This window comes from Vitis riparia, chromosome 4 (assembly GCF_004353265.1).
Source record: "Vitis riparia cultivar Riparia Gloire de Montpellier isolate 1030 chromosome 4, EGFV_Vit.rip_1.0, whole genome shotgun sequence".
In the NCBI taxonomy this organism is placed as follows: Eukaryota; Viridiplantae; Streptophyta; class Magnoliopsida; order Vitales; family Vitaceae; genus Vitis; species Vitis riparia.
In genome coordinates, this window is record NC_048434.1 from 2437091 (window position 1) to 2457717 (window position 20627).

At 33.6% G+C, this 20627-nt stretch overlaps 2 protein-coding genes across 5 annotated transcripts; both read right to left on the reverse strand.

Moving 5' to 3' along the window:
* Positions 1-20: 20 nt before the first annotated feature.
* On the reverse strand, positions 21-7478 carry LOC117912509 (retinoblastoma-related protein). 4 transcript variants are annotated; one of them, XM_034827109.1, is made up of 18 exons: positions 7193-7478; positions 6895-6999; positions 6640-6782; positions 6458-6554; positions 6295-6341; positions 4584-4782; positions 4203-4269; positions 3883-4062; positions 3605-3798; positions 2662-3517; positions 2291-2453; positions 2112-2184; positions 1628-1804; positions 1425-1544; positions 1197-1344; positions 932-1044; positions 484-599; positions 21-379 (listed from the first exon to the last, which is right to left on the reverse strand). In XM_034827109.1, exons 1-18 carry the CDS (start codon positions 7265-7267, stop codon positions 232-234), a joined length of 3021 nt encoding a protein of 1006 aa, XP_034683000.1. In that variant the 5' UTR covers positions 7268-7478; the 3' UTR covers positions 21-231. The 4 variants fall into 4 exon arrangements, with proteins under 4 accessions (XP_034683000.1, XP_034682998.1, XP_034682999.1 ...); XM_034827107.1 differs by having other exon boundaries at positions 3883-4074; XM_034827108.1 differs by having other exon boundaries at positions 7184-7478.
* Positions 7479-10664: 3186 nt separating this feature from the next.
* On the reverse strand, positions 10665-20220 carry LOC117913654 (dehydrogenase/reductase SDR family member on chromosome X-like). Its single transcript, XM_034828689.1, has 9 exons — positions 19876-20220; positions 19729-19795; positions 18839-18867; positions 18543-18751; positions 17888-18006; positions 17133-17228; positions 16976-17051; positions 12205-12358; positions 10665-11616 (listed from the first exon to the last, which is right to left on the reverse strand). Exons 1-9 carry the CDS (start codon positions 20083-20085, stop codon positions 11443-11445), a joined length of 1134 nt encoding a protein of 377 aa, XP_034684580.1. The 5' UTR covers positions 20086-20220; the 3' UTR covers positions 10665-11442.
* Positions 20221-20627: the final 407 nt, after the last annotated feature.

The following is a 20627-nucleotide window of genomic DNA, read 5'->3' on the forward strand; positions in this document are numbered from 1 at the left end:
GAGACCATTTCACACTAAAATCACAAGAAAAAAGAAATTTTATTTAGTTAGTTAATTAGGACTAACCCAATTTTCTTCGATCATACATCATCATAACAGAGGGGGGTTAGTGGCGGCCATTCTACAATAACTCACCGCTCATACAATTTACCCCTGTATAGATATAGATTAAAATGAAGGACAAATTAAGAAAACTAGGATTTACATTCAAAGATAAGCACAGCTACGGAACTACGTGTCAGGTTGCTCTAATTTCAACGGTGCACCTGATGAGGATGCACAGCTCCCATTTTGAAGGTACAGGCTTTTGGCCACCAAGGAGTCGCTAACTAAACCCTCGACATCGTCGAAGTTGAGTGCGCCTCTGAGCTTCCGGGTACTGTGAGAGGCAAACATAACAAACAAGTGTGAGTAAGTAATTTAGCACAAATAAGAGAGTTCCTTCGTATTTCAGAGGTTAATAATACAAGGAAATACGCATACCTATTCAAACGGTTATTAATGGCAGTTAGGTCTTTTGAAGGGCTCTGATAAGCATGAGTACTCTCTCCAACACAAGCATAGTAACTTTTAGAACTATGTGAGATTAAAGCATCCATCTGTAGACATCAGATGATTTTTATTAATGGAACCAATCACGGAAAAAGAGATTTCAACATCAGATGATTTTCATTTTTTGGTTCATACATTGAGAGCAAGAGCAAGGTGTTTGTAAGTTCCCAATCTTCAATAACCAACAGTGTTACAAGGAATTTGAATGTTAATAAAAGCAAATATATAACATTAACAGCAATAATGATTTGAAGCTAAATTGCTAGGATCATTTCATATTACAGATAGCAAAATAAGTAGCACAATTATCACATATCCACATGCTCATTTCAAATATTAAAATTGGCTCCAAGTGAGTAAAAAAATGAACAAACTATACCTTAGATGACCGCAATGGGGAGACATAGACATTGTGTGCAGCGGATACTTTCTTCGGAGACATGTCAGGAAGACTTGGAAAAGGAGAAATCTTTGGTGATTCAGGACATTGGGCTGATAGGCCAGGAAATATAAAAAAATATTAAGCATCATCTTGCAGGAAGGTTACTTATACAGAGATGAATTTAAAAAATAAGAAAAAGAAGGGAAGAAAGAAGAAAGACCATGCAATTTTCGGCAAGATATAAATCACAAAGAGAGCATACCATCATTGTTATTGTTAACTTCAGGAACCCTGTTAGTTTTTGTAGTTGTTCCACCACCAGGCCCAATCTCCATTAACAGCGGCTTTACAGCCGGAATAAAAATTTCATTGTAAAATGTGATAATATCAACATGTTCCTTCCCTGTTTTCTGTTCAAAATCAGTAGAAAGGCTTAGATTTCCCATAGAACAGAAGCTAACACTAAGAGAATAGAGATTAAGCAACATACTCCATTGCGGCGTGCTGATGACCAATCAACAAACACACTACGGAAAATTTGTGGCTTGCATTGTGGCTGCTTCCTGTAGTTGTGAATTATTTCCCTGAAGGTCAGGTTCATTTGAGAGATCTGCAGGCAAAAACATGGGCAAAGAAGGATTAAAAGAAAATGGTTGAACAGCCAATAACTCTCACAAGTTTCTAACAGCAAACCTTTGCAAGCCCATAGAAACAACAGAGGATGATCTGATCAATATGCCGGTTAAAGAAGAGACTCGTTCGCCGATTAAGGATTTGTTGGAAAAGACAGTACACATTCTCTCGCATCTGTTGAGACAGTTGTAGCCTCTCAACCATACCATTGATTCTGACAGCAGCTAACTTTATTATCTAGGTAGCACAAGAAGTTCGCAGTAATTAAGCATGGAAATGGCACAAATAACACAATCCAGGGGGAAAAAGCATTGCAACAGATTTTTATCCTAAAAAGATTAAATCAAAAAGTGAGGCCATGTTAGTAGGTAGTGAACTTGCCATCAATATATAAAACATGTCACTGGCAAAGGGATATTCCCAATTCCCAACCAACAACAAGAAAAAGGAAAGCACAACACATCTACCAGGCAAAATCTAGTATATTCTAGTCATGATGAAATAGAGAAAGTCGACATTAAAATACTGTATTGACCAGTAATACCTTGCTAAAGAATATATTGATGCCAGTTTCTGCACATGTTTCCCCTTCGCGTCCTGGATTTGGCCGTGTTGGACTGCAGATGAATATCCAAGAAGAACTCCAAATTAGATGAAAATATGAAGCAGTAACATGGATTGGATTCGCAATTTTTAAAACCTTATAGTGTTCCCAAACAGTACCTTGCAAATGCAGATTGCAAGGGGGGAGGCGGTAACTTGGACTTGAGATTATTTAATGCCAGGAAGCGATCCTTTACTGGGGACGTAAAAGAATTCCGTTCCACCAACACACTTCGATAATCAGGGCACACTCTCTTTGGGGACCGAATATCTCCATTCTGACCTGAAAAATAATTAACATAAAAATAGCATGAGTTAATAAAAAAGAAATACAACATTCTGTAATTACATCAGCTTTGTAACAAATTTAGCACAAAGATTTATTGAGGACAGAAACAAAATTTCCACAAGTAGGAATAAAACATTCCACTTAACAATGCGTACAGCTTTCAGTGACTTAACCCAGAATCTCATCTAAAATAAAGCACTACCTGGTGAACTCTCACGCTTCTGCAAAGAAGGCACAGGAGGCAAGCCACCACAGGAAGCGTTAATATGCATGGAAATAGCATCCAAAGATGGCATAGGTTCTGCTAATAATCCAAGCCGGTTTACTTCTGCGGAAAGGGCTGCCCTTGCAACTATCAAAGAATTATACATAGAGGAGCCCTTCTCCCATACCATGCTTTCCAAAAGTCGCTCTTCCAAGGAATTAAGATGACGCCTCAATTCCCTTGGAAGAGACTCCTCATGTCTAATGAAACTTTCTATCACCTTGCTAAGATCAAAAGCTGTGATGCCAGTTCTCTCCAACACTGCAGGGAACAACATTGTAACTGTCTTATGGGTAGCCAAAACCAGCTCTGCAGAACAAGCAAGCATACACCTATGGAACCTCTCATTGGTTAATAAGGAGGTTAAATTATTTGCATGCAAAACTTGAGCTTCAGCGGTACACATTGCTTCCAACACCCTATAGTATAACTTCATTGCTTCCATTCTTCTTTGTTGTGCCCATATGCTGTCCATCAGACTCGCACTTCCAGTGACACAACGCTCTCCAAAAGCAATACTTGGAAAAATGGCCTCCAATATTACGTTAGCCCTGCGGATCACATCACTAGTAACATCCTTGTCACATGATGTTAGGAATCGCTCCAGTTCGGCAGAGGGCTTTGCTGGAAGCGGAGAAATAACCGTCCGGAGCCACTTTGCAGTAGTCATAGCTGTGGTCACAGGTGTCGGTGCCATCTTTGAGTTAGCACCACCAAGAATGCCAGGCGAGCGGTTGGGAGACAGTGGACTTGTAATTGTCTTTGCTGGGGAGGCCAGTGAATCAATTTTCCTCTACAAAAGTTGGAAAGAGCCTCAGAACGTTAAACAGTGCAATTATTTAGGCATTTTGAGGAATGCAAATCTTTATGGCAAACATACCTTGGCACCACTTATACTCATGGCACCGCCAGACAAACTCCCTGAGCCAAGTAAGCTATCCTCCCCATTAATGAATACCCTCTCATCCAGTTCACCCTTATTACGAATTGCAGCATCATAATCTTTCTCTAGAATATTTATACTGGATGATAAAGATGATTCGTCCATTAGATCTTCAAAATAAACCAAACCATCTGCATTGAAGGGGATTTCATAATTAAGAGTGAGTTCTCAAAAGCTTAATCAACAATTATAATGGAAAAAGTATCTAGATTAACCTGGGTCAATACTCGCTAAGTTTTCAGATTTACACTCTGATGCCAAACAAGGTTTCTTCTTCAAGATATCGACTATTACTTTGTTGGTCTGCTCCATTGTTTTTCTTACTTCATCTTCTGATGTCTCATAAATGTCACAAAGGGATGCAAGCAGATCCATACCTTTATTGCCTTTCTTAACTGAACAACATACTAAAGGTATCAGCACCCATTAAAATGTTAGAAATACAACAAAACTTCTTTCCCCATCCACAACCAAAAAAGAAAAGGATAAAAAAGAAACAGATATAACTACATCCATCAAGTTACAAGACAATTACCAAAACGTGGATAGTTGTTGATAGTGAAACTTCTGAAGGAAATAGGCACGTGAAGTATCAGGATAGCCTGTCAGATTTTGTAATGCATTAAGAAAATAAGAAATTTTTTTTAATAAGCCAGGAAAATAATTAATTCTTTTTTTAGTATGACTTCAAAAAGAATAGATGACAAAAGTTATAACCACTACAGCAGTATCTACACTGGAATTATCAAGAGAATAATTTAAATTCTTTGGGATCCATTTAGTTTATACCTTCTACAATTAAGTTAACGATATCTATCCTTTTAGGAAAAAAGAAGAATATTATACATCTTGATTACTATAGAACAATGCAAGTATAAAATAATAAACCAATTGCTGGTACAGGAATGTAACCAACCAATATAGAAACCAAGCCATTTGTGCAAGTCACTAGGTCCTTAAATCGACTAAATGCGTGAACACGTAACGCCAAAAACAGTAACCATCCAAACCGATGATAGTCTGATACATAGCCTGAAGCACTGATAACAGACGACTGCTTATCAAGGTTGGAACCACTTGTGGAGAAGAATTCCAGGTATGCACGCTTATAGTACCTTGTGCCATTAAATAAAATAAGATTTGATGTTATTCCATGTACCTCTTTCACATATGACCAGAAAAACAAGTGTACTATTAATGCAATTGGTAATGCAGTGTAAATAAGTGCAATACAAATTTAGTGCAAAAAAATAATAAAAACTTAAGTTCATATTATAGTGAAATAGCGTGCCGCCAAAATAAATCTCCTAATGCACCAACCGAATGTCTGATCTATAGAAAATCATTGAACAAAATAATGGATATTCAGAAATAGAATGTTATGCAAATTTTCCTTTTTCCTTCTAGTCAAGTTAACATAAATTGCACTATGATTTCCACACTGCTCATTCTGTTTTCATGAAGCATTAGAATCTGATATTTCCATAACCAATCACTAGCATGGATGGTTGTTTTCCTTTGACTAAAGTGTCCATTACATTATCAGCATTCTCTTCCTCTTCATGTGTAATTGCATTCATGCAAAAACTGTATCATTCACATAATTATGGAAAACAATGACCCACACCAAGCAGTTGGGATAACATGCTTAGATGACTTGACCCCTAAGAATTTAGCTGGGTCAAGGTTAAAATCTAACCTGTTCGCTAGCAATTCAGGTCCCAAACCAGGCAAACATAAACTTTTCTAATTGTGATCTTGAGTCCACTCCTAGAATAAAATGATGGAGAGCAAAATATGCCTCCAGTCCACTAGAACATTTAGTTACTTTATAAATATTAATCAAGGGTGCCTCTGTAATTTCATTTGAGCACCTAATATCTATGTTATGATTGTTTGACCATGTGTGTCTGCCCAGGCTCCAGGTGTTCAATCCATCCAACCCCAAATCCTGGATATGGGAGCTCAGAAAAAGGCATAAGATCTAGAATATCTGAAGAATCCAAAAAATAAGCAAGGCCATAGGGAAATATCATATTACTTTTACACCTAGTGTGGCAAGTTCTCAACAGTGAGAGATTGAGTATGCCCACTGCTAGTCCAACTATGGTTTAATCAAAATCCACCAGAAAACATATCAATCCATGCTCTCTCCATGGTTTGAGAAACATATCCACGTCCCAATACATATTGTCAAATGAAAAATCTTCTATATTCAAAATCCTTTGGATAGGTTTCCATAATCGCATAAAATTTCTTTCTTCAACTCACAGACGCACAGCCCCGCTCCCCTTGTCCTAGAAAGGTTTTTCCTTCATACAATCAGCTGTGTCTTTCTCTCTCTTACAACACCATGGCTTCTATCTCGCCTCTTTTGGCATCCAAATATCATACAAAAAATTCAATACAGACCAAGAGGCATGGCTCCCATGACTAAAACTAAACAAGGAAATGTCCCTTATTCAGTGAATAATACTCAACAATAATAAGATGTGTTATGTACCAAACCTCTACTCCTATCAAATAATGAACAAATCAAAAAATTGAAATGGACGTGGATCAGACACTTAAAAGGTGAAAAAAAAAAAAAAAAAAAAACTTGGACATGAAACAGCAAGGGTACTAACTTGCTTAGAATACTCAAGTGCACAAAATTGGCCTGCAACTCCTTTGCCTAATGAGAGAAAAAGGAAGAAATAAAAGAACCATCAGTGAAGGCTAAACCAATTTACTCAAACATTGACATAACCATCTTAAAACAGGAAAAAAAACCCTCTAACGCAGGAGTACCTCAAGCCTTTTCTCCCAATCGGGGCCATATAGATTTCCAAGAATTGGACCAACCTTGACGATGAACTGTGGAAGCTCTTTGAAGAAATCGACAATGCTGCAGAACACATAGAACATTAACAGAGAAGCTAAAGCAGCAGCTCATTAAAATATAAAAATAACCATGCTCAAAAGCAACATACTTGAGCTTTGAAACCCTCAAAATCTGGCACAAATTAAACCCATTTTCATCATTCCCTTGCTGAACATTTTCTGCAGTCCCTTCACTCAATCTCTTGACGGAATACAAAATGAATGCAAACCAATACCGTTCAGAATCTTCTGGCTGATAAGAAGAGAAGCAATTTAGTTAGCCCTAATACACAACCCCATTTACAAAGATTACAAAACAGAAGAAAAAAAAGCATCAATCTACTACAAAGCAGGAGACACACTACCCCATTCCCAATTGCAGACAGGCTTGTAGTAGACAGTAGGTGATTGCTTTCCTCAAACAGCTTCATAGCTTGTGCGAAAGTGCTCTCATCCAATTGTAACCCATTCTGTGAATAGATCTCGATTCTCAGTCAGTCCACTCCAAAAAAACATCAGACAATTTCCGTAAACAACTCGCATTGAAACAAAAATCAAGTAATTAAAGAGAAAAAAAAAGTGAAAAAACGAAAACAAAAATTCCTTCAAAATCCAGAAAAAAAAAAAAAAAAAAAAAGCAAGAAAGAAAGAAACCGTGAAAACCTTGCAGAACTCTGTAAATCGAGCTTCAACAGCACCTCCTTGCTCAGCCGAAGCAACTGGCTTGACGCCGTCCATTACTTTTTTGCAGCCACCTACTGGACCAAATTTTACAACAATCCAACGGTGAAGGCGCTCTCAACGCAAACCAGACTTAACCATCGCGTCCAAAGAAGAAGAAAGAAGCAGCAAAGATGGGTGCTGAGGCGAAGAACCAATGGTGAATACGAACGGATCTAGGGTCTGGCACGGGGGCTTGGCTAGGTCGATGCGAAAGAAAGGGTTTCGGAACGATGATGCCTTTGGGAAAAGAGAGGGAAAATGGGCTTTTATAGTTGGGCCAAACACCAGCTCAACAATCGGGCCCTCAAACGAATATTTTAATGGTTTTTTTTTTTTTTTTTTTACTTTAATAATTAGGAATTAAGAAATTTTAGAATTATTTATTTCATGTCCTTTTAATACTTTTTTATATTTAAAATAGAAAATTAATAATAAATTTTATAGAATATACAAGAATTCTCAGACATTTACATTAATATATAACGGTTTTATAGAATTTAAAGTATCAAAAAAAATTTATTGTCTTCCATTTTAAAACATCTAAAAATAATTTTTAATATGCATTTTTTGTTTCAAATATTTTATTTTTATAAAGAAGTTTCTAATTTTAAAAAGAAAATACATCTAATGTATCCAAATAGATAGAAGAGTCTGTTTTATCATGTAATTTAAAAACAATGGATTCGTTTGACATTTTTTTCTTAGATTTGTTTTTAAGTTAAAGAATAAAAATTAATTTTTAAAAATAAAATTTAGAAAATATGACTAATTGGACCTAAAATTTTCACTTATTTTAAGATAATTTTTAAAATTCTATTTTAATAATAAATCCACAAAATTTAACCAATTACTATATAATAAAATAAAAATAAACTAACAATTAACAATTTCAATAAATTTTTTTAATAAGAATTTCAAAATAACTCGAATAAATACCCACTAAAATTAATAAGTTTAATTAATTCTTAAAAAGTAAAAAAAAATAGTATTTAATAATTTTATAAATTAAAAAATAATATATCAATGAATCATTCAATTACAAATCCATAAAAAAAATGTTAATTCATAAATTTACAAATATTTTTTTAGCAAGCATATATAATTAGAAAAGAAAAATAAAATTTTTGTCCCCTAAAAATTTGAAAATTAAGATTTTAATAAAATTTAAAAAAATAAATAAAACATTTTATAAATCTATTTAATATTCATACTTATTTTTCCTTTTATTTCATCCTCTTAACTTAGGTTTCTTAATTTTAATTTTTGAAAATTTTGAAACATATTTTATTTTTATATTAAATTTTATATCGTTTGAGTTGATAAAAGAACTCTAATTTATTTTTTAAAAAAATTATTAGAAAAAAAGTGAAAAATTAACTCTTTTTAGTGAAATTTACTGTTATTTTTAAAAATTCTGTTGATAAATTTGTGTGAATATTTTTTTAAGTAATGCTTTTGGTATTCTGGTTCATAGCCAGCACGCATCACACATGCGCCAATCCTTAGACCGACACGCGTTAAGTTATCTTACCGCCAAAATTTCCCGCCAGTTTCTGATCGGGTAAGCTCAAACGGCCCGAATATGATGCGGTGGGGCCATCGCAAACCCGGCGGGCTACATGGAATCTTGTGACGTCATCGATAATAGTGGGAATTTACGGAGATAGAAAAATGAGGTGGAAATAATGGAATAAAATGTTATTTAATATATCCCATAATAATATAATATAAATTCCTTTTTAATTGTTTCATTCTTATGTTAATCCAAGTGACAAAATCCACTTTCATGATGCTATTTTAAAAAGTGTTTTTATAATGGATTTGGTAGTTATTTTTATTAAGTGTTTCTATAATTAATTTGATAATAATTTTAAAAAACGTTTATAATATTTTTAACACTTTTAATTTTTTATTTTTAAAATATTACAAATATTAAAAATATTTTTTAAAATCACTATCAAACAAACTTTAAAAATGTGTTTATTTTCAAAATATTTTTAATGAAAATACTTTTTTATGAAGTGTTTTTAAGATGATCAAATGTTAAGTGTTTTGTCATAAAATTTTACAGGTGATTTTTTAATACTACAAGTAATTTTAAAAAATTTTACGGGTGTTTTTCTAAATTTTACCAAACATCAAATGTTTTTTAAAAAACACTTTTTAGAGTAAAAACGTTTTCTAATATCACGATTAAATGAACTCTTAATTTTTCTTATACTTTAGATTTTTTATGTTTCTATTTAAAAGACTAATAACCTAGTTCCCAAAATCACTATTAAATGTATTGTAAACTTTTTTAGTAAAAAAAAAATGTTTTTGAAAATAAATTAGGTATTTAAAATTTTTTTAAAAATCTAAAAAATCATTTATAATGTTCAAAAATCAATTATAGTATTTTTAAAAAAAAAAATACACGATAGATGATTATTTTAAAAACACTTTTGGATAAAATACTTTTATTAAGAATGTGTTTGATAATAATTTTAGAAAGTATTTCTAACATCTTTAATATAAGAAAAATAAAAATTTTCAATGTTAAAAAAAAATATTAAAATCACTATAAAACACACTCAAAAAACCGTTCGAATATAAATACGCTTTGAGACATTCTTTATTTAAAATGTAGTCACTTTAGCCAACACTCTTATTTAAGATGTAATCATTCCAACCCTTAATAAAAATACAAAGAAACAAAAAATTAAATACAAGTAAAATATATGTATAAATAAATAATATCATTTTTATACAACTTCTAGTTGATTATTAATTTTTTATATGATATTAGAAAATATCTTTTGAATATCATATACTATTTCATTCAATAATAGTTCAATATGGAGAGTGATTTTTTTATTTATTTTTAATCTTCAACACAAAATAAAAATGTAACTTTGCTTTTTATAAAAAAAAAATAATTATTTATTTATTTATTTTTAATATGTTTACTTTGATACAACTAAATTTATTAATAATAATAATGTCTTGAATGGGGGTGGGCTAAAGTATGAGAAATTCACTCCCTCCATCCCATCCTCATCCCCATAGGAGTTTAGGATAAGGATGGGAATGCGTTACATTGACATTTAGCTTTTAGAAAAAAAAAATATTTTATGTTTTGTATTGTCAAATACGTTTTGTATACACAATGATATATAGGGAATATATACGTATGCAATACAATGCTTCGGACCTGTTCTTGATATTTTCAACTATTTCTTAACGCTTTACAGAAAATATCTAAAAATACTTAAATTTTTTTTTTCTAGAAAATTACATTATTTTTAAAACAAATTCTCAAAAAATAAAGAAGAACAGGCAACAACTCTTGTCGTTGACATTCTTAGCATGAATAGGAGAAAGAGAAGAATATTCATATAAAAATTAACATCGCAGAATTAAATATATGATAAAACAAGGAACATGATAAGCTTTATTGCCAAAGCGATGTGGGAGGCTCATATTGGAATACTGTAAGAGATTAGACTTTTGAATGCAAGGAAATTCTTATGTCTACAAGATCTCAGTGGAAGGAGGACTATAAACCTGGTTACATGAAAGGGGAGCGTCCTCTTCTTCAATTTAAGAACACTGCACATGAATATAAAATCTTGCCCGACACTATCCAGCTCCTTTCTGTAGCAGCACTGTTGGGCTTCCTCCATCACCTCAATCTAGAAGAGTGAAGCTGTTCCTGGATATATAATCTTTGCAGAAGGCAAGCGCTAGTTTACAAAACCAGGAACCAAATTCATGCTCCTGGCAATTATTAGAGACCTAACGAGAAGTAAAGGTAAATTTTCCAAGAAATTCTGGAGGATCATTGCTTTGTAGTGAGATCTAATATGGTAACAACCCTTATGGAAAAACTCGACTGTAGCTGTCCAAACAATCAAAACATAAACAACAATAGCAGGAGGCTGGTTTTTCCTCCATACACAAGTGGAGCTGGCAGTCGGACAAATATGCAAGAAGCTGGATGCAGATGACTCCTTCCCCAGCAGCTGTTATAACAGCAGATAAGAGCCATAGTTTCATTGTTCACCTTCTTCAGAGATTTGCTCTCTTTTTCCCTGCTTGTTTGGTACAATATGGCAGCAAATAGGAAGGAAAAGTTATAGACCGGCTCATGTAAGCAATCCTCCACCAGGATTCTATTAATACTTGGTCACATAAAACACTGTTTTCTCCTATGATACACAATTTGACAACAAAGAGGTAGCTTGCTCAGATGCAAGGCACAGCTTTAGGAACAGATCACACGACGTGGTCCAAAGTTTCTCGGCTAGTTTTGTGTTGTAAGAAAGTGCAGAAGATTTGACAGTCCTGCCCTTCCCACCAAAAAAGTATACACCAGAAATTTCCTGAAATTAACAGGGAATTGATTAGATTAAAAACTATAATACACTTGTTTGAACTATCAAATGCTACATATTTCCCTTTTCAGGGGTGACACTCCACTGATTTGCTCAAACATCACAAAAATTCACTGATTTGACAAAATAATACTCAGCTTCCCTCTTCCAGAAACAAAATTCGATTCAAATTTTTCAGCACAAACTTTCATTACACACGTAGACTTTTAGAGGAGATGCTCCATCTTAAACACATCACTTCACAGGAAGTTTCCCTCCATATAGTTCATGTAAATTCAGTACATGGTTAAGGATAAATTTCAACTTTTGATGCTTTGTCTAAGAGGAATCATCAGAAATTGAGGGTTTCCAACTCAGCAGTTCAATATGCCAAACACAGTGACTACTGTTTGAATGGGGCCGGCACACTGTTTTAGATCATAAATGCTTGTACAGATACTGACGTGGGCAAAAAACATTAGATGGTTGGCACTTGATGCAGGAAGTCCAAGGAAATATTATTTGTGTATGCCCATGTACACTAACACATGATACTATTCACATGAAGCAGTTAGAAATTATTAAAGGAAAACTCACTGGAGGAGCAAGGGCAGCATCAAGAATAGAGCTCACTCCCTTTTCAGGTGACTGCAGGAGGAATAGAAGTTTCAAGACCATAAATGCCATATGGGAAATACATGAAGGAACTTCTCGCATGATGTTGGTTTCCACTGCTCCAGGGTCCACAGCACTTCAAAACCAAAAAGACCCAAAAAAGAAAAGTGATCATGAGAAAAAATATTGTTAAAATTTCTTTCCTTAGATGAAGCATAATAAGGTTGGCATATAACTACAGCAAAAAAAATACAAGATGATATAGCAGGAGATCAAAAGACAAGAACAAGCAGTCAATAGTATTATGAAATTTATATACAAATAATTACTATACAAACAATGCAGAAAATATTAAACAATGACACCTAGAAAAACTATAAGATTAGATACATAGAATGACAAATTTTTGAAGTCCACATCACCTCTATCTTCTGCAGATGAGAAAGGTCAAAAAAGAAAAACCTAGGATCCTATGATTTTGATACTATAAAAAGGAAAAAGAAAAAAAGCATGCAACATCTGAACCCTACATTTTAAAATGGGATGACATTGAACTAGGGTCTTTTTCTCAGTCTCTCCTCCTTTTTATCCTCTCCCCCATATTTCATCCTCCATCTCAACCCCTCAACACAGATGAAAGATGCCAAAACAGAAGTCCCTTGGATCCTTGGAATTTGGAAAAGAACAAAATCTTTAACAGCACAAAGCCCTGTATATAGAAGTGAGATGGCATAGAGCTATTACTTATTGGCTCTGCAACCCTGCTCGAGTGTGATATTACTCTCTAGTCTTGTCTAATTCCCCACCAAACAAATTAAAAGTGTTGAAAGAGGAGCTCTGATACTTAAGAATGTGGGATCGAATAAAAAGCAACACTATTACAAGGATAGGTACCAAGATCATGCCATGATCCTCTTTGTTTTGCTCCTTTATTTTCCGACACACAGACATGTGAATATGTAAAAGAGAGTATCACATCTTGTAGTTTATACTACCAGCAAAGTAACATAAAAGCAAATGGAAATTCATTATTTTACTAGAAAAATCCAACATGAGCAAAAGATGATTTTCATTTAATAACAAAGAGAACAGGGATGATAAGTTCAATAAATAATTTTCACTTTTGACATGGATGCTTAAGAACGAGGAATCAAATAAAAAGCAACACTATTACAAGGATGGGTAGCAAGATCATGTCACGATCCTTTTTGTTTCTCTCCTTTATTTTCAGACACAAACAAGTGAATAGCAAGGCCCTCTATATAGAAGTGAGATATTGGCTCTGCACCCCTGCTCGAGTGTGATATTACTCTCTAGCCTTGTCTAATTTCCCACCAAACAAATTAAAAGTGTTGAAAGAGGAGCTTGGATACTTAAGAATGCGGAATCAAATAAAAAGCAACGCTATTACAAGGATAGGGAGCAAGATCATGCCACCATCCTTTACGTTTTTCTCCTTTATTTTCCAACACACAGACATGTGAATATGTAAAAGAGAGTATCACATCTTGTAGTTTATACTTTCAGCAAAGTAACATAAAAGCAAATGGAAATTCATTATTTTACTAAAACAGAACAGGGATGATGATAAGTTCAATAAGTAATTTTCACTTTTGACATGGATACTTAAGAACAATGAATCAAATAAAAAGCAACACTATTACCAGGATAGTCAGCAAGATCATGCCACAATCCTTTTTGTTTTTCTCCTTTATTTTCAGACACACAAACAAGTGAATAGCAGCACAAGGCCCTCTATATAGAAGTGAAATGGCATTGAGCTATTATGTATTGGCTCTACACCCCTGCTTGAGTGTGATATTACTCTCTAGTCTTGTCTAATTTCCCACCAAACAAATTAAAAGTGTTGAAGGAGGAGATTTGATGAGGATGAATCTCTAAGATATACATCAAGAAAGGAATTTATATTAGTTGTAATTAAAGCAGGATTAGTATTATTTGGAATTAAATAAGGATTAGTATTAGTGGGAATTAAATTAGTATTAGTCTTAGTTGGAATTAAATTAGTATTAGTATTTGTTGGATTCAAATTAGGATTAGCTAATTAGGTTATATCATAATAGTTATTAAAATCTTAGTAGATTTTAGATTTCTCAAAGAAGCTTATAAATAAGGATAATCGATGTAAATCAAAGTAACGAGTTAATTAATATTAATAATATTATTTTTTTTATTGTAAGTGTTGCAATCCTTAGTGGTGAGACTCCATTGATTTTATTCTAGGTGAGACTCCTAGAAGGCCTTAGTGAGACTCTAAAGTTTCCACCTTTTCTTCGTCTTATCTTCTCTCTCCATTTTTTTATTTTATTTTTCTCTACCATAAACTTTATTTTTTGTTCTTCTCCTTACACCCTAAAAATAAAAACCCTAATCCACCTATTTGAGTGTAGGCAACCATCCTAAGGTTGTCATACATTAGTTTTGGTATCAAAGCAAAAGTTCTTGGCTTGAAGGTGTATGCAATTGAGGAATACAACAATAGATGCAACCATGGTTGAAGGCTACAACTTTTTTAAGGAACCATCGGTAAACATACCTAGGCTAAACGAAGAGGAGAATTAGCGATGTACTAGCATCTTTCAAACTTATGTTGCTTGCAAATGGGGACTATGCACTATGATTATTGATAGAGGTAGTAATTCCAACTTAGCTTCAAAGGAACTTGTTGAGAAGCTTAATCTAAAGACAAATGAGCATCCAAATCGCCATCAAATAGCATGGGTAAATGACAAATAGTATGGGTAAATAACACATCTATTTTGGTGAGTTTTCGTTGTTTGGTGACATCTAATTTTAGTAATGATTTTGGAATTATCAGCATGTTGTGATGCTTTGCCCATAAAAGTTGCCCATATTGTGCTTGGAAGACTATGTCTTTTTTATGAAAGAGTCCAACATGATGGATATGAAAACACTTACACACTTGTGCACGATGGGTATAAGAAGATCCTTCGTCCAATGAAGGAAATTCCACCACATCAGCAATCAGAGGAAAAATTAGCCTCCTTGAAACCAAGAGCACCATCAAATACTCCCACTAAGAAGCAATTCAAAGTTACTAGTAAGGAGGAAGAAATCATCAATGATGAATCTAGAATGCAAAAGGTGATGGAACTGATCCTAGAACAACTTGTAGGAAAGCTCAAAGAAGTTGTAAAAGCTTCAGAAGAACCGGTGCTTGAATTTCCAAGACAAAACATTATCATGATTGGTGACAAACACGAAGAATCCTATGATATAATAAGAATTGCTGAAATTTCTTTTGAATATAGGGAATTCAAGAATCTTATTCTTCCACAAGACAACTTACAAGAAGAGTGTGGGAAGCAACTCTCTACAAGCTTGTTGATGACACAATTATTTCGAGAACTATCAACTTGTTTTAAAGCATTGGAAAGTTTTTCAACATTTTGTCTTATCATGATAAATAGTTGACAAAGAAAGAAAGGGTGGAAGGCATTGCTTGGAATTTCAATTGACCATGAAAAATCACTAAAACTCAAGATCGAGTTTTTTTCAAATCGGAGGGAATTGATGAGGATGAATCTCTAAAATATACATCAAGAAAGGGAATTTGAATTTTTTCAATTAAAGAATGATTAGATTATTTAGAATTAAATCAAGATTAGTATTAGATGGAGTTAAATTAGTATTAGTCTTAGTTGGAATTAAATTAGGATTAATATTTGTTGGAGTCAAATTAGGATTAGCTAATTAAGTTATAAAATGATTAAAATTAGAGTCATAATTGGTTATTAGAATCCTAGTAAACTTTGGATTTTTTAGAGAAGCTTATAAATAAAACTAATTGATGTAAATCAAAATAATGAATTGACTGATGTTAATAATATTATGTTTTTTTTTTATTGCAAATATTACAATCCTCAATGGGAAGACTCCTTGAAGGCCTTAATGAGACTCTAAGATTTCCATCCTTTCTTCGTCATATCTTCTTTCTCTCTATTTTTTTTTTCTCTACCATAAACTTTATTCCTTGTTCCTCTCCTTACACCCTAAAAGTAAAAACCCTAACCCAACTATTTGAGTGTAGGCAACATCCTAGGGTTGTCCTACATCAAGCTTGGATGGTTAAGAACGTGGAATCAAATAAAAAGCAACACTATTACAAGGATAGGCAGCAAGTTCATGCCACCATCCTTTTTGTTTTTCTCCTTTATTTTCCAACACATAGACATGTGAATATTTAAAAGAGAGTATCACATCTTGTAGCTTATACTTTCAGCAAAGTAACATAAAAGCAAATGGAAATTCATTATTTTACTAGAAAAATCCTATATGAGCAATTCTTCTTCCATCATAAGATGATTTGCATTTAAAAACAAACAGAACAGGGATCAATAACTAATTTTCACTTTTGACATGGCTACTTAAGAACAACGAATCAAATAAAAAGCAACACTCCTACAAGGATAGACAGCAAGATCATGCCACCATCCTTTCTGTTTTCCTCCTTTATTTTCCAACACACAAACGTGTGAATATATAAAAGAGAGTATCACATCTTGTAGTTTATACTTTCAGCAAAGTAACATAAAAGTAAATGGAAATTCATTATTTTACTAGTAAATCCTATTTGAGCAATTCTTCTTCCATCATAAAATGATTTACATTTAAAAACAAACAGAACAGGGATGATAAGTTCAATAAATAATTTTCGCTTTTGACATAGTTTCCAAAGATTTACTGAGACAACGAGAAGTTCATTGCATACATGACAGAAACGTGGCGAGAGTTGTGCATACAACCAAGTTGTCGATGAAGCTCATAGGAGAACAGCACTAAGCATACTATTAACAGAAAAATGGCATATGCTAGTCAGAACAAAGATGTATAATAAAAATTAATTCATTTAGCAGCTCTTGGCTTACATTTAGAATACTCATAAATATGAGCACATGGATACTGTTTTGGCCTTGAGAAACACTTCCCAGTAATAGTACCCTCGTCAACCTGCATATCAAATACTAAAGGGGAAAAAATTAAAAAACACTTACATTTTATGTCAAATGCTCTGTCACAAGCTTGTCCACCAAAATCATGCTTTCTGATTTAAACCACTAGAATAATGTAACCTTAATAAAATAAAAGTTTATAATGCTAAAGGATCAAGCACAATGCAGGTTTGATTTAACAAGTGCTCCTATTTTAGTATTTTTTTTCATGTCTGAAAAACCAAATTGCGTGTCAGACAGTACTTATGGGATCTCAAATCTATGCCACAATTTTTAATTATAGCAGTTGCTATGCTGGATGTATATGTCAAACAAAGACACCCACTCAACTGGTTATGTTATATACTATGAGCACGTGGGAACAAGCTCCATCAAGTTACATGAGAGGCATATTTGGTAGGTCTACAATTTTTCACTTTTTGGTAAGAGAAACCCAAGCTTAGACCATAAACTAGAATTAACCCAATCCTGATTGGAGCCTTTCACATTCCCTAATGGGAATGAAAGTGATATCACTAGGCCACATCCCAGTGGTGCAGTTGTACTGACTCTGAATGCAAGGCAGAATGCAAGGCCATCTTTCTAAAGTAAACTTTGAATAGAAGATACAGTTAAAGTATCAAATCCACCCTCAATAATTTTTCCCAAATACCACATTAATCTGTACTCACCATTTAGATGTGTAAAGGATGAAACGTTGACTATCCTTGATGGAACAGGGCTGCTTCTTAGAAGTGGTAATAGAAGTTTGGTCAAAGAGAAAGCACCCATGTAATTTGTTGCCATCATCCTGGAAACATGAGAAACTTTATTAACATGCAAATGCAATCCATGATTCTTCCAGATACCAGGAAGCCCTTCTGTTTAAAACTTAGCATTTTGAAGAATGAAGTTTTATTTACTTTAATCTTTATCGTGTGGTTAAAAATTTCCAGCATGCTTGTAAAACAGTAGCATGTAAACACAATGAAATTATAAAGTTTACATAGACAGGAAAAAAATATCTACTGAAGACCAAGGACAGAATGCAAAGGAAAATATAATTCTTCAATTTATCAGGGTTTCAATTTCATAAAGGGTGAAGTGTGATTAAGCCAGCCAGTGTCGGTTTAGAGGGACCAAGTTTCCAGCATCACTTACCACGCAAAAAATTACACGAATTAACAGCATGCTGAAGTTCATCTAAGTTGGTTCCACATGGCTTTCATATTAAGTCAAGTTGATGCTGAACATCATAAACTTGTAATATTGCTTTAGCAGCATATCAAAGCCAAACTCGGAGGGAAGAGGGAAAAAATAGAAAAAGTAATAAATTGAGATAATTACTGATCACAGCCTTCTGTTGTGAGTCTACAAGATGTAGCCAATATCCCCGCATTGTTTATCAGAAGTTGGATAGAAGAATGCATATTTGAATCTGAAAGCCACTGCTCAAGGGAGCCCTTGAACTTCAGGATTGAGTGGAAGGATGATAAGTCTACCTGAAAACCTTTGAGATGAGCATTTTTATTCTTTTCCTTGATTTCTACCATAGTCTGTTACATAACCACAAGAGAGAAAGATCAACAAAAGCATAAAGAAAAAGGAGCACAAACAACAATAAGCTTATTATGTGAGCTTACCTTTGATAATAAATGAGATGACCTCCCAACTGCAAACACAGCATAAAATACAGTTATACATCTTCATAATGGTATCTTCTTTGAAAAAAACAGATCTTACTCTAACAGAGGGGAGTTGCATGGTTTACTTAGGATAAAAAACCAGTGAATGATACCAAATTTTATTTTTTTGGAAATGGAATAAAACAGCCCACTTTAAATTCCAGGCGCAATCATGGATCAAAAGAATAGAGCTTGGAGATTGCTCAAGTAGATTGTATGGCTAAAAATAAAGATTGGTCTGTTAGAACTAAGGCACATCAAAGTTGGAGGGAACAGACCAAGCCGTTGAATTTTCACAAGTATTGTAATGACATGCTCCCTTTCATGTAGATATTCCCACTTAACACTATATATGTATGAGTTTCTATTAGCCATGTAGACGTGTTTTAAAGCTATGAGGATTCATTAAGCTCAAGGCAAACACTATCTATATATGAAGGAGCTCCCCTGGAATCAGGTTCCAGGATGAAAAAAATTAAGTTTGATAATGCATAGCAAACCTCCAAAACGTACCTAATCAACCATAACAAGTTTCCTATGGGCAAAGCTGGGTTACAGTATTCCCTTAATCTTCTCTCATGCATTGGTTTTAACAAAATCACATTTTTATAACTTCATAAAGAACCACAAATGGGCCATCAACACATTATGTGAGCAGCAACACTAAGCAACACTACAAATTGTACAACCAAATTTCCTATGCCCATCATAATAAGCATAAATAAATAAATAATAAATATCCCATGGAGACAGAAGTAACACGATGAATTGAACAACTAAACATCCTACATCAATCTTAACAAACAAAGAAACAAACAACAGCAATAAGATTACGATTGAATGAGCACCGAGAACAACGTAGAAGCCTTCCTTTGAAAGTGCGTATGCAGCCGCCTTACCCAAACCAGATGTAGCCTACAACCAAATAATAAGTAAATACATCAAACCACATGCAATCACACGGAAGAATTGACAGTAGGGACCAAATGAATTACGCCGGTAATGATGCAGAGAGGCCTGAAAGTAGCGGTGTTTGCCGGAGGACAGCGCGGATAGGAGTTGGATTTTCGAGAAAATGGAAATCTTTGAATGAAGAGATGTAAGTAAGAGATGATGAGTGAGAGCGTCCAGAACAGAGCCATTCTTAGGAATTGTAGTGAGAATCCGAAATGCAAAACCTCTCTCAACTCCTTCGCATGGATCATTGTCTCCGATTGCGAAGCACTGTGGAGCTCCTGACCCTGATATGGATTATAGAAGCGCCCTAGGTTTCAGGATACTGGGGATGGTGGCTTCAGGCCCTGCCGGAGGAGATTTGACGTGTAGGACGACGATAAAGCATAGGTAAATTTAATTTGGAATTTTAGAGTGAGATCATTTTTAACCTTTTGTAATTTCAAAAATTACGCCGTGGAACCTAGTTTTTTTTTAAAAAAAATATATTTTAAAAAAAAATTTATATTCAATGTATAATTTTTAATTACATATTTATATAAATATTTTCTAAAACAGATTAAAAATTATTTAAAAATAATTAAAAGATATTATCGGATAACACTCTATAAAATAAAAAACAGACTTTTTGTTATCAAATATACTTTTTATTTTTTTATTATAAAAAACATCAAACCATTTTAAAAAACAACCAAACATATTATAATATACTCTTTTACGAGTGTCTATAAGATAAATTTGACTTTTTAAAATTACTATCATCAATTTATCTATATTTGTTTTTTTATTTATC

What these genes read in the sequence shown, in the direction of transcription:
- LOC117912509 (XM_034827106.1), bottom strand. Translation starts at nt 7,267, where the DNA reads ATGGACGGCGTCAAGCCAGTTGCTTCGGCTGAGCAAGGAGGTGCTGTT. An exon ending in CAACAACTATCCACGTTTTG is followed by an intron (nt 4,075 to 4,202) that starts GTAATTGTCTTG and finishes TGATACCTTTAG; the next exon opens with TATGTTGTTCAGTTAAGAAA. An exon ending in CCCCATTGCGGTCATCTAAG is followed by an intron (nt 600 to 931) that starts GTATAGTTTGTT and finishes TGATGTCTACAG; the next exon opens with ATGGATGCTTTAATCTCACA.
- LOC117913654 (XM_034828689.1), bottom strand. Translation starts at nt 20,085, where the DNA reads ATGATCCATGCGAAGGAGTTGAGAGAGGTTTTGCATTTCGGATTCTCA. An exon ending in AGGCTTCTACGTTGTTCTCG is followed by an intron (nt 18,868 to 19,728) that starts GTGCTCATTCAA and finishes CTGTGTTTGCAG; the next exon opens with TTGGGAGGTCATCTCATTTA. An exon ending in TATTTATGAGTATTCTAAAT is followed by an intron (nt 17,052 to 17,132) that starts GTAAGCCAAGAG and finishes TTCTGTTAATAG; the next exon opens with TATGCTTAGTGCTGTTCTCC.